General features: G+C 40.5%; 1 protein-coding gene across 27 annotated transcripts in view; it reads left to right on the top strand.

Moving 5' to 3' along the window:
- The window catches only part of dlg2 (discs, large homolog 2 (Drosophila)), a 297,266-nt gene that overhangs the window by 206,777 nt on the left and 77,420 nt on the right, over positions 1-13,069 (top strand). For all 27 annotated transcript variants that reach the window (XM_072659077.1, XM_072659057.1, XM_072659051.1 and 24 more), the window contains 2 exons: positions 7,874-7,924; positions 11,375-11,499. In XM_072659077.1, coding sequence (XP_072515178.1) covers positions 7,874-7,924; positions 11,375-11,499 — 176 coding nt within the window. The remainder of the gene's footprint in view (positions 1-7,873; positions 7,925-11,374; positions 11,500-13,069) is intronic.

The raw sequence follows: 13,069 nt of genomic DNA, 5'->3' as shown, positions 1-13,069 counted from the left end.
GCATTGCTCAGCAGCTCTATAAACTCTCCAGTTTTTCCCTTTTTCTAGCTGAGAGAGAAAGAGAGGGTGCAAGGTTGGTAGAGAAGGCCTCATTGATGATAATGATGGAGTGCTTGAGCAAACGAGGTGTTCACTCACGCACTTATCTCAGACAGAAAGGAGATGCTAGTCTTTAGCGTGGCATTGAGAGTGAAGTGGAACATATTCATCTTTTCCTACCCATCAAATCTGACATTGTAGAGCAGTGAAGGGGTACATGGTGACATTGTGAAGCTAGTTCTCTAGTACTTAGCAGCACTTTTGGGGAAATGGTTTAGGTTTTAGTATTACCTACTGGTTAAATGGCCTGAACTGTAGTATGTTATTTTGTTCAGTGAGGTGAACATCTTGTAACAGCCAAATATAACTTGGTAAGAACTCCATATGTAGTCATTTCTGATTCCTTACATTGCCTGTGGTTGTCAGGGTAAGCATTCAAGAACATCTATGCTTGTGTGCAAATTGTGTTGTGGATGTTGTAGAGATCTTGTGTCTAATCTAGAGTGTGTTTTGTAAATCAAAAGTGTGCTCAGTTGGTTTGTGTTCAGGAGACTGTTTCAACTGTTTTGCCTTAAGATCCTTTTGGGTTGCCTTTTCTGTATGTTGTAGCCCATTATCCATGTGCCCTGTGAAGTTCCATCTTATTTAGCAGCTTTTAACTGAATGTGCTAAGAAAGAATAGTTCAATACACTTCAGAATTGATCCTTCTACTTCTATCAACAATCATATATTTAATAAACACTAGTGACCACATTCTGTTGACAGCCGTACATACCCATGCTATAACAGTACCTCTACCATGTTTGACAGATGATGCGTTATGCTTTGGATCGTGAATCCTTTCTTTCGTTCTCCATACTTCAGATCGTTGGTTTCATCTGTCCAGTGAACCCTGTTCCAGTACTGGGCAGGCTTCTAGGTGCAGTCTATCATCCTTTCTATCCTAGCCTTACTGTTCATTACTACATCTTGAAGTAAACCCTCTGTATTTACATTTATGAAGGGACCTTGACACATGGCCCCCTACCTCCTTGAGAGTGTTCTGTGGTATCTGTAGTTGTAAATGAATGGTGGTGATGCTGAGGATGTGAAGACAATGAGGATAACAGGACGGTAATCAAAGCCCTGAGACCGACTGAGCCAGTGTTTAACTGTTCCCCTTTCCAAATGTGCCCTCTGCCTGGCACTGCACCCCCTGGGAGCTCTCACTGCCTGTCAAGAAAACCACCACTTCCCTTTCACTGCTGATTACTGCATGCTGCTCTATATTGAGGAAGTTTTTTTTTTTTTTTTTTACATATCATAGCCTGAGGAGGGCAGGATGTTTAGTGATGATGACGGGTATAAAGATGCCCTGTGCTTTGGGCAGGGAGTTCACAGGGCAGTTAGAGATCAGTCTCTAATAGAAGCTTATTTTCTCCTTGCTCATACGCCAAATTGGGAGGTGCATTTGCAGGAAAATGACAACAAATAGCCATTTTTTATGCGCTTCTTTTTGTACATTTTTTGTGACCACACAGGGAAATGGTCAGTCTTTTCTTTTTTAGTTAAGTTTGGGGTTAGGCTTTATAAAAATAGCTTTGTACTACATTTCAAAATTACAAGATTGTCTAAACTATACCACATTGTTAACACTCAATGTTAACACTCGATGTCTTCTCTGCCACTTTAGAACATCTTCTGATTTTGTCTGGCCATCACCTATTTGTGGGGTTCCATGTTTGAGTCTTTTCATGATAAGTTGTTGTCAGTATTGACAATTGTTGGTATGTTGGTTAGATGAAAACAGTTATAACAACAGTTTTGGGGTCTCCTGACCCAGATAACTTGCCTATGTGGGGCCTGTATGGTTAGCCCAACTGGGAACCAGAAAGTTTTGTCCATGGGATCCATGTTGGCTCCACATGTGGCATCCCACGAGGAGTTATGGAACAAGGACTTTAACACGGGCCCTATCTGGGTTGCACACTGGAGAGAGAAGCTGGACTACCCTAGCCCTCAGTTAGCAGGGTAACATTTTGCACAGCACAGAACAAATTCAAGTCTGTCATACTGAAAGTCCACTTATAAATATTTAGACCAGACTGAGATTGAGCAGCTGCTGCTGAAAGGACAGAAAGTTGAAATTAACATGTCCTTTGGTTTTGGCTCTTTTACAGATATACTGAGTATAGCACAGACTAACTGCTGATCTACTGACTCTTATGTATGGACAGCGAAGTCAAGCGCCTGGTATTAGGAGTAATGGAATGACAAAATGAGAGCTCAAAGTTGAGTGAACAGCTTTAAGAGTCTTTTCTACTGTTTCAGGCACATTTAGGAGACTGGCTCATTCAGGTTTGCATTTTTTCCCCTTCAGTCGAATTCAGCACGTCACTAAACCTGGATTGGAGCTTCCACAGCACCCCCACCCCGTAGCTCTTTTAAATGCACATGGGGGAATGATCTTATTTGACTGTGAACTAGATAGGTACAGGTACTAGACAGGTACATTTTTCATTATACCACCCAAGCCTAGAACCATGTGATTTCAGAGTGAGCTGTAACGATGGGGCAACACATGTACAAACCCGCTCAGAGCCCATGTGAGACATAAGCATGTTAGGTGGGTAGTGGCACAGTTCACTTACATTTCACTCAACTCAATGTGTGAACTTCTTTTGAATAGTCTTTTTTTCTATTCTTTGAATAGGCTTCTTTTTACATACAGAACCGTCAATAAGTGCTCTCTTTCAAGTGTGTTCAGCTGTCCAATGATGTTGTATCAGTGAAGTTTAAAAAGAGGCATTGATTATTTTTCTTATACTAAAATCTTTACATTAACTTACATTAACTTTATTATCTTATAAAGTCTATTTCTTTGAAATTGTGTAAAAGAGTTTCTGTGTGTCTGAACATGACAGTGTTTGTGTGTGTGTGTGAGTGTCTTTGCTCCCATTTTTCAAAGTGTGAATGTTGGCACATTCACTGTGACTCACCAGTTTAATATGAGGCTGTGTAAGCCTGCAGTTTGGATGGAGGCCGCTGTCCCCTCCCCTCTGCAGCTGCAGCCTTCCTCAGCCTCCACTCATTCCAGCCTACAGTCTACAGCCCCACGATCCCCTCTCCCTGAGGATGCGCCCAGCTAAAGCACCACTTAGCAATGCAGATGTGAGCCCTGCTGCCGGGGTTTAGCTTTGAGACGCGGCGGAGCCACGTGAGCGTGATATGGGCTCCGAATGCTAATGCCACTTCGAGCTTTTTAATTGGGCCACTTCTGGAGTGGGAAAGACAGAAGGGGCCATGTTTTCTCCACATTAAGGAAAACAACCCCCAGTTCTGAAGCTTCCGCGTAATGAAGACTCTTATTTGTTGGTTTATACTGCCTTTCTGATGTGCTGATTCCTTCTCCTGAGCTCTGTTGTTGTTTTGTTCGAGATGATGAGTGCTGTTGTCCTTTTAATGACTTCATTTGCGCTGTAACATTATTTGAATCGTAGCTTCATTCGTCAGTTGACGGCACTTCCGCTGATGATGTTGGTGGCTGTATTTATCTGTGTGTGTGCTGGTGGCGGATCAGTGCGTGTGCCCACAGAGGCAGCAGGAGGCTTTCGAGAGCGCTTCTTGTTCTTTCTCATCTGCCCTGATTAGCTGGTGCCAAAGCTGGGTGCCTGCAGGGCCATCCATGGGAAAACAACGCTGCTACTACACTCACAACATACACGCAGTGCTCAAAAAGACCTTCCTTAGGGTTATCATGCTGTCCCCTTTAGACTGCCGTCACTCCATCGCCTTACGGAGGTGAAGTTATGTTGCTGTTGCGTTACGTCAGCATGAGCTCATGCTCTCTTGTGGCTCAGAGTTGGTGTTGTGTACAGTGGAATCACTGCACTGATTGATTGGAAGATTATGAAGCCTACTGCCTTGTCCAATACTTTCAGTGAATATACCTTGACCCCTTTACCTCATTATATATTCTTCCCCTAGAGTAGTGGCAATACATGTGTGTCCATATTGGCTGTAGTAAAATGGATCAGCAAGTGGAACTGAGGCTTTCTGTTAGACACGACTTAATGAAAGAAGATCAGTGCTGCCTTTATTGTTGGATGCACTGTAATAGTTTCTGTTTATAGTTAGGGGAGCAGAAAATGAACTGATCTCTAAAAGGCATAAAGTTAAGAATTACATTTTGAAAAACATTTAAAGCAAGATTAATGTATTATTTGTGGGGCACTCCAGGGGAATTAAGCTCTTAGATTACATTAACATGTTTTAGACCTTAATTAGCTTGCTAGGGTTATGGCAGGTGATGCAAATTTCACAGCTTTGTAAAAACTCAGACTCCTCAAACCTTTCTTCCAACAATGTGCAGCCTCCATAAATAAAAAAAAGTAATTGATGCCCACGAAATGCCAGTAAAATTAAAACTCTCGTTTGACTGCCAAAGTCCTTCAGGAAGATTTAGCCGATTCTGGTCTCTGGTTATATCCATATTGGCTGTAGTAAAATAGATCAGCAAGTGGAATAGGACTATATATATGATTCTATATTCTTCTATATATATGATTCGATATGATATATGATTGTCTTTTTTATTGAATGCACTGCAGTGCTGTTTAATAGTTTCTGAGCCATCATGTACACAGATCATGAAGTGCTTTGTTAAAGCAGCATAAGATAAGATTCCTGTTTATCATAAATAAGAACATACGATAGATGAGGATATGGATTTGTAGGTCTGGGTCCTGGTTGATGCTGTTAAAGCTTGAAGTAAATTTGAGTTGTCTGCATGTTGTGATAGTTTGTGAGCCCACAACCCTAGCATTCAACATACAGGCCTACAACTGCCTGTTTGATGGACCTTTTTTTTTTTTTTTAACACTGCACATTTTTTTGCATTCCATAACATCTTCCCACCCATCAGCCTTCCGCAGTGTTCCAGAACCTCATAATTAAAACCTTGATGACACTGGTATTAGATATTAGATTAGATGTAGTTAATTAATTAATGAGCTCTTGATCATTACCCGTATCCTTGGAAGGCCTTGTCTTTTTCTCAAATATATGACATCAGCACTGTTGTCACTACTCCAAGATCATTTGTCCTGAGAAACTGGCAGTAAAAAAGGCTACAGTGACATATTTGTAGGTTTCATTGATTCGCCTCTAAGGCTGTGTGTAAGGTATTTTAGGTGCACCTGAAGCTACAGTGTGTTTCTAAAAACAGCACTAAAGCCGTATGACCTGAATGTGGGGGATTCTTCTAGCCTGTTAAAGCAGGTCAAATACAGAGCCTCATAAATGGGTCCAGATTATGACTGTGGAGCTAGCTGTGTGTGAGATGAAGCTCTGTGGGGCGTATGTGTCTACTGTGTGTGTGAGGAAGCCAGAACGTGTGTATGTCTGTGAAGGATAAAGAGTGAAAGAGAGAGTTTCTTCTGATCATTGCTTATGATGGCCTTGTTTAAAGCTGAATCATGAGAGAGCTTTTTAATCAAACACACTAATGACCCAGATGACCCTCGTTACAATTTCACCTCTAAAGTTAATTATTTTCATGATCATTTCTCACAGCAGCCTCACAGTAATTATATTTCTTACTTTAGCTTTCAGTGTGTGTGTGTGTGTGTGTGTGCATATGTACAGTGGCATGCAAAAGTCGGCATCACAAAGTAAACATTATGCATTATTTTAAACAATTTAAGCAGGATTAGAGTATTATTTTTGTTTTGTACAATTTTAGAGGGAGAAAAGAAAAGGTGTGCCATGCAAAAATGTGGGTACCCAAGAGATTTGAGCTCTTAGACCTTAGTAATCAATAGGAAATGCAAGGTGCAAATGCAAATACTCCTCAAACTTTGTTCCAACAATCAGCTGCCCTGGGTTCCTTTAAGCAGCAGGAGATACATTTGTGGTAATAAAATTAATACATGGAAATCAAATTTAAACACCTTTTGACTATAAAATACTGTTCTATTGTTTCACCCTCTGATGCCATTAAAGAGTCATCAGAAGTAAAGCATTTCTGCATCCTCACCACAAAATCCAGCCTTAGAATTCAGCCATCAAATTGTTGGTGAGCATCTCAACAAGCCTGATGCATTTTGTATTTTTTCAGGCTGTCCAGTTTGTCTTTTGTTGTTATTTTGAAAGTTAAGATCAGGTCATCTTTTACTCGCTTAGCCATTTATAGTAATAGAAATTATGACCAGGGCTGCCCAAATTTGCATGCCACTGTATAAAGCATCTGTGTCCATATGTGAGTATAGATTGAGGCATTAGGTTTGAATGAGGGCAGTACAGGGAGCATGAGGTGTAGTGCAGGAACAAGAGCAGGCGCAAAGAGTCTGTAAATGGATATGGATTTGTATGTCTGAGTTCAGATTGAAGCTATTAAAGTTAAAGCAGACTGTCTGTCACACTGCTGCTGGAGGAGCACGGAAAAGCACCTGCATTCTGATTCGACCGCAAACAGCAGTAGATCAGCAAAGTGCTGTACAGTACCTTATAGTAAGGTTTGAATGAAATGTGGATAGATTATTGAAACTGCACAGCTGCATTACTGTGTAATGTGGAAAATGATGATAAATTTGGAACTAAAAGGTTGTCCCTTAGGAGCTTTTTTTGACAGTACAATCCTCTGTATGGACCCTTTTACCTTGAATGTATTTTTATTAAACAAATTTCAGGCTGAAAGCTTTTCAAAACACTATAGTAAAGGCACCAGGTTGTGTATTTGTACCCATTTTGTGTAATGGTTTTATGTAAGGTCAGTTTTAGAATCACTAAGCACTTTGGATCTCTGTTTACGATCAACGCTCACACAACATACTATTCTGAATGACTTTGCTTAAAATGTAAAAAAGGAAAAATAGCTGAAACTGATTTTAGATGGTCTGCTGATTTTTGATGGTCAAGGTGATTTACAAGCTGGTCATCCAGCTGAAAACATACCCTATTCTGGTAAGCTAGCTGGTCATCCAGCTCTTGACCAGCATAGGATATGTTGCATTTGATTCTGTCCAGGTTTGGTCTTGCTGATTTTCCAGCTTGGTCATCCTGGTCAACCAGATTAGTCTTGCTGGTCATGCTGGTCGACAAGCTAGGTCATGTTGGATTACCAGCTTAGTCTTGCTGGTTATACTGGTCAACCGGCTTAGTCTTGTTGGTCATGCTGGTCGACCAGCTCAGTCTTTTTGGTCATGCTGTTCGAATAGCTTGGTCATGCTGATGGCCTAGCTAACCATCACACTCAAACAAAAACATACCCTATGCTGGTCAAGAGCGTAATATAAGAACAATTAGCAATGTTTTTATGAAGATTCCAGGAAGGTCACTGAAATAATTTCTGTTTCAGGAAAGTTCTTTAAACTCATGCATCACAACATTTCTTACACAACACAGAAACATCTGAAGTATTTTTGCCAAAACTACAAAAAAACAAGAAATAATAATACATAAAACATTGTATTAAACAAATGTGTAATAAAACGTATTCCAGATTTCAAAATATTAGCATTTATTTAAACATAAAGTAGAATATGTTCTGAATTTACACTGATAATAAGAATTTTGAATGGTTAACATGCCTACCAAATATAAAAGCCCCTTTATTTAATTGTGTAAATAAAAAAAATTAAGTTGAATAAAAAAACATTCTGGAAAACATCTGGAAAACCTGACAGATTGAATGCTCTAAGAACCAAAATAGTTATGGTTAGAATGTTCACATAATGTTGTGCCAACCAACTATATCTATCTGGGTTGTAACCAGGCTGCTTCTTTCACAGAGAATACATTATAATGCTTGTTACATTGAACATGTCTAATGGTTATCTCTCTTTTTTATTGCAGGTCAATGGGACAGAAATTGAATACGAGTTTGAAGAAATCACGCTAGAGCGGGTAAGTGGAAGCAGTGATCTGTTAACTGATGCACATACAGTATATGCACAGGATATATACAGTTGCAGTTCAATGCTTGCGCCCTGTTTCACGCTCATGTGGAGTTGTTCTGCATGCATCTCACTCACGCATAGAGACAAGGAAATGAATCGTGCCAAGCCACAGCAATGGCTCCCAACAGAATGGATTAGACTCTCAGACTGCAGTCAGCAATTCAGAAATCACAGTGCATTTGATTATTCCACTAGTTAGCAAGCTTTATTATAATGCTAACAGCAGGCTACGCTGGCACAAGTAACCATTCAGACAGCGGCCTAGTTAACATTGGCTGGCTGGCTAGCTTGCTCGGATAACCATTACTGTCTGAAAAGCAACTTTAACGATAACTATAACGATAACAGACACAGTCATGCTGAATTTTTTTGATCACAGTGTGCTGATTGTGATAGTTGGTGGCAGAATATAAACAGTGATGGCACATGACTGACATATACACTATATGGACAAAAGTATTGAGACACCTACTCATTCATTGATTCTTCCGAAATCAAGGGAATTAACAAAGAGTTTAGCTCACTCCTCTAGCTCACGTCTGGCATTAGGCATGATTCCAATAGGTTCATCAACATGTTTATCTGCTCCAGGGAGCAGATATTCTATTGACAATACTTCTCTACTGGAACTAGACAAGCTGTTTGTGTGCATTTGCACATCTGTGACAAGTTGCATTCATTCTGATATCAAGACTGTCTATAATATGCAGCAGCTGTTCAGATTTCTGAAGCTCTAGTTTACTTCACTCTAGATCGAGGGCAAGTTTTGTTGTCACAGTGGATCCTTACAAACAGATCTTTCTCCCTGAAAGGTCTTGGAGTGAACACTGTGTTCCCGAGGGTACATTAGGGCTAATTGATCTCGGAGGATTGTGGACAGGCCCTGGCACAGACAGCTCTGGGTTGGTGGTGTGGTGTGTGGTGATTCAGCAGCACTCTTAATTGGGATGCTATGTTCAATGTGAAAAACTGAATAGCACTCTCTAGGCAGTGTGTGTGTGTGTGTGTGAGAGAGAGAGTGTGTGTGTATGCATGTTTTGTAGAAAGGGGTAGCTGGCTGCAGGTGACATTTGACAGATGTAATCGAATCCATGGGACTGAATACGACACTGGGACAATAACAAAGGTCAACAGGACCAAAGGGAGCGCTGATTTGTCAAAGACTGGCGCCTGGAGGCTCAGAGTGTCTGCCCACATTTCCCTGGTGGAACACACTGAGATAAAGTGGTCTTAAGCTAGACGCTGGACGTAGTCTCTCTCTCACTCTCTCTCTCTTTCTCACCCACACACTTAAAATGGCCCCATATGGCATATGTAATACTAAAAAGTGCTATTGTGTATAACTGCTAATATGTCATTCTAGTCAAACACTCGTGCTTTATGAAATCATTTTCATTACAAGTTAATACTGCTAATGTTGTAAGACTGGTAACCTCACCAAAATTCCCCCCAACAAATGGGCACTCTGTGAAATTAGGTTAGTTGAGCTTCTCTGGAAGAACATTTTTATGTGTAGTGGATCTGGACATCATTTTAATAAACAAGAGAGTAATCCTGCTTGTAGCATGGATGTAGCAATATTTATTATTTGATATTACACTAAATGTATCAGGTGTGGAGCATTTTCTGTTTACCACAGGATGCGACTTTGACCATTCATTTCTAGCAAACAGAAACCCATTGCAGGCTAGCATAGAGTTGCTAATATGGGCATGGTGCGGACTATAGAATGAAACACAGCTTCAGAGGTCTAATGTAAACAACAGATGTGGATATTGGTCCATTTAATCTGCTAATACAGAAAGACTGCAGTTAGTTAAGCTATACAAAAAGCCACTGCAGGCTTATATTCGCTGTAGTTGCAAACTTTGATAACACGAAGTGCCTCTGAGACGCACAGATATTTTTTTTAGCAAAAATGTAATGAGATGCTAGGCTAGCTGGTTACAGTGATTGATCATTAGCAGTTCACAGTACACAGCAAATCTGACTGCAAATCTAACTACAAATTTTAGGTTTAAAACAGGAATATTTCAAAATATTCTATTACAATGTTGCAAATTATGCATTAAATTAACTATGCATTATTTAATACACAGTAATGTTACTGCACTGTTTGTCCTGTTTCTCATTCAAAAGGTATTCTCACTTAACAGCACAAACTGCTTAAGAACAATTACACAGGCTAGTGCCAGGCATTTGAAAAGTATTATGTACGCTGTATAACATGCTGTATAAATGAAGTGTTAATCACACACAGTGTATGTTCTCATCAGGCTTCCTGTAGCTTATCTGATCACAGAACTCTCAGCCTTGGAGACCTGTGTTTTCTCATTTTCACTCTACCTCTGAAGACGAATATGCTTTAATCACAAGAGGCCTCTTGATTCCCCTCAAATGCCAATTAATCAGAGCTCTGAGAAAGTGACAGTGTACGCGATGCAGAGGCATCTAGAATGTACCCCCTCTCCCTTTCAAGCAGACTCACTCATAAACACAGCCTGTCTGGGTGAGTATAATTAGCTCCATTCTGCCACTCTCTGAGGCTGTTTGGCTGTTTATCAGCCAGAGAATCAATTAAAGTGCATCAGTCTCATGCTCATCCCTCGCAGGAACATCACTCTGCATGGGCGAGAGAGACAAAGTTAGTTTGGGTGAGATTTCACAGTTACTTTTCAGACGTGTGGTTTTCCTGACTGTGTTACCTCCTAGCCACCAGTGGTGGCACTGTGAAGCCGTTTTCACATATGAACTCCGGACCAGTTGCCCTTTCACGCACAAGTACAGCCATTGATTTTCTATGTCAGAAGATTTCTTACTACAGGAAATGTTCCTCAGGCTTTAGGCAGGTGGTGGCCCGTGTGTAGCCCGTCCAGGAGAACACGGCAAGTCGCAAAAAGTATGCTGATAAAACTGATTCAGACATTTGTGTACATGTAAATGCTCTTCTTATTAATGATAGGAAATGCTCTGGGTTAACGTGTGTGTCTGAAAGAGCCCTAAGATTCTTAGCAGGACAAACTCAGCACTGGCAATTGCAATTGTGGAAACCACCATGAATTCCCCTTTTATTGTGCACAAGGCCTACTGCTTGGTATCAGTATTAATTTTGGGTTGTTATGTGTAATATTTCTTGGTATTACCTGACTCTATGCTTCCTGAGCTTTGTTGCAGTTTGTCAGGGTGACCTTGTGTCTCTGGAACTCTGGAATATCATAGAGCATTAAAGAGCATTACCGACATTGAAAATCCATGTTGACAGTTTTTAAAAATAATTTAACTAATCATTTCAAGACTAGTAATACGCCTCTGAGACTTTTACATATGCATGTATACTATAAACTTGTTCTTTTCTAAGGGGGTGTGTACACTTTTGCATGCATGTGTCTGTCTTTAGGGAAATTCAGGATTGGGCTTCAGTATAGCAGGCGGGACAGATAACCCTCACATAGGAGACGACCCCGGAATCTTCATCACCAAAATCATCCCTGGAGGAGCTGCGGCAGAGGATGGCAGACTGAGGTCAGTGTCACAATGGATTGTGTTTATATATATATGTGTGTGTGTGTGTGTGTGTGTGTGTGTGTGTGTGTGTGTGTGTGTGCACTTTTCTGCATTCATTTTGATTACTTAGCAAGGTTTGATTAAAGCTGCCCTTGAATGGAAAACTTTCTTTTTTTACTTGGCGTAGTTGAACATAAAAAAATGGCATCCCAATAACCTCAAACACTGTTGTGACCTCATTCACTCTTTGTATTCACACTGTCAAAGTTGACTTACACTCATCCCACTAGTGAAAGCCTTTCAACTAGTAAAGCTGTGATGTGATAAAACGTGACGTCTTTTATTTTAACAACACTAAAAGAATAAAAGTATAATAATACAGGTTTATGAGAACGCTAAAGCTGAGCAAGCGAGCAGGTATGTGCTAGCCTAGTTGATCAGCTTTTCCTGCCCACCTTTAAAAAAAAACTGGTCTAATCACACATCAGAGAGAGAACTCTAAAGCACCAATCCCGAAGCCAATCCTGTGGGAGCAAGCATGTATTTATGCTAGGTTAAAAGCTAAAAGCTATCCCTTGCCATTATTTCAGCTGATCTCACGCCACACTAACAGTATGCCAAGAGGACGGCAATACTAACTGGTAAGACTGAGAAATAAAATAATTACGATGATCTTCTTACAGTGATGTGGCATCTGTAGGTCATCGCAGTGACGTAAACCATTTAATAAAGGCAGAGCTCATTAAAGTATTCACCAGCCCATAAGAAAAGGAAAATCGGTGTGTTTCATTCTGAGGTAAAATAACATGGTTGTAAAACTGCATCTGACCGTATTTATACAACAAAGAACTGAAGATAGTCTTCAGTAATGAAGTTGAACTGAATGTTACATGGATCCTAATTGCTTTAGGTTTTTTTCGGACATTTTTTCTCCCCATACTTGCTGTAATTGTCAGTTTCAAGCTCAGGGACATGCTCAGATTAAATAGTTGACGTCACTCTCACACTCTCTCTTTTTCTACCTCTCAGTGATTAAGACTGAGCTCTGTATCTCACTTCTAATGACTCTCCTGAGACCGGAGAAGCTGTAGAACACACACTTCCATGTGCATGCACACACACACACACACACTCATCTCACTGATTGTAGCAGTGTTAGGAAATGGATAAGACCATTAGAGCTGATTCAGGAGATGAGTGCTGGGCTATTGGGGAAGTGTTTTTCTTATTACAGCAGGATGATTGTGTCTCTGTTAGATGCCCGTCAGGATGATCAGGATCTGATTGAGAAGGCTGTTTTATTACAGACAGTCATAATTGTATAGCAGGCAAGAAAGCAGAGCTGTGTGTGTCTGAGTTTGCGATTAAGGCCAGATGTGTGTGACAGTGCTGTTTGTGTGAGTGTGCTCTTTGGCTTGGCTGTCTTTCAGAAGCCCCCTGTGTACCCACAGTGCACACACACATCCTGACCACACTCTCTGTCTTTCTCTCTCTCTACTTCACACTTTCTTTATAGGCCAAATAGGCCAAATGTATCTCAGACAGTGTATCTTTTACTATAGGCACTGTATAGAGCTTCAGTATGAAA

Source organism: Salminus brasiliensis, chromosome 16 (genome assembly GCF_030463535.1).
Source record: "Salminus brasiliensis chromosome 16, fSalBra1.hap2, whole genome shotgun sequence".
In the NCBI taxonomy this organism is placed as follows: Eukaryota; Metazoa; Chordata; class Actinopteri; order Characiformes; family Bryconidae; genus Salminus; species Salminus brasiliensis.
This window is presented reverse-complemented; position numbering and strand designations above follow the sequence as displayed.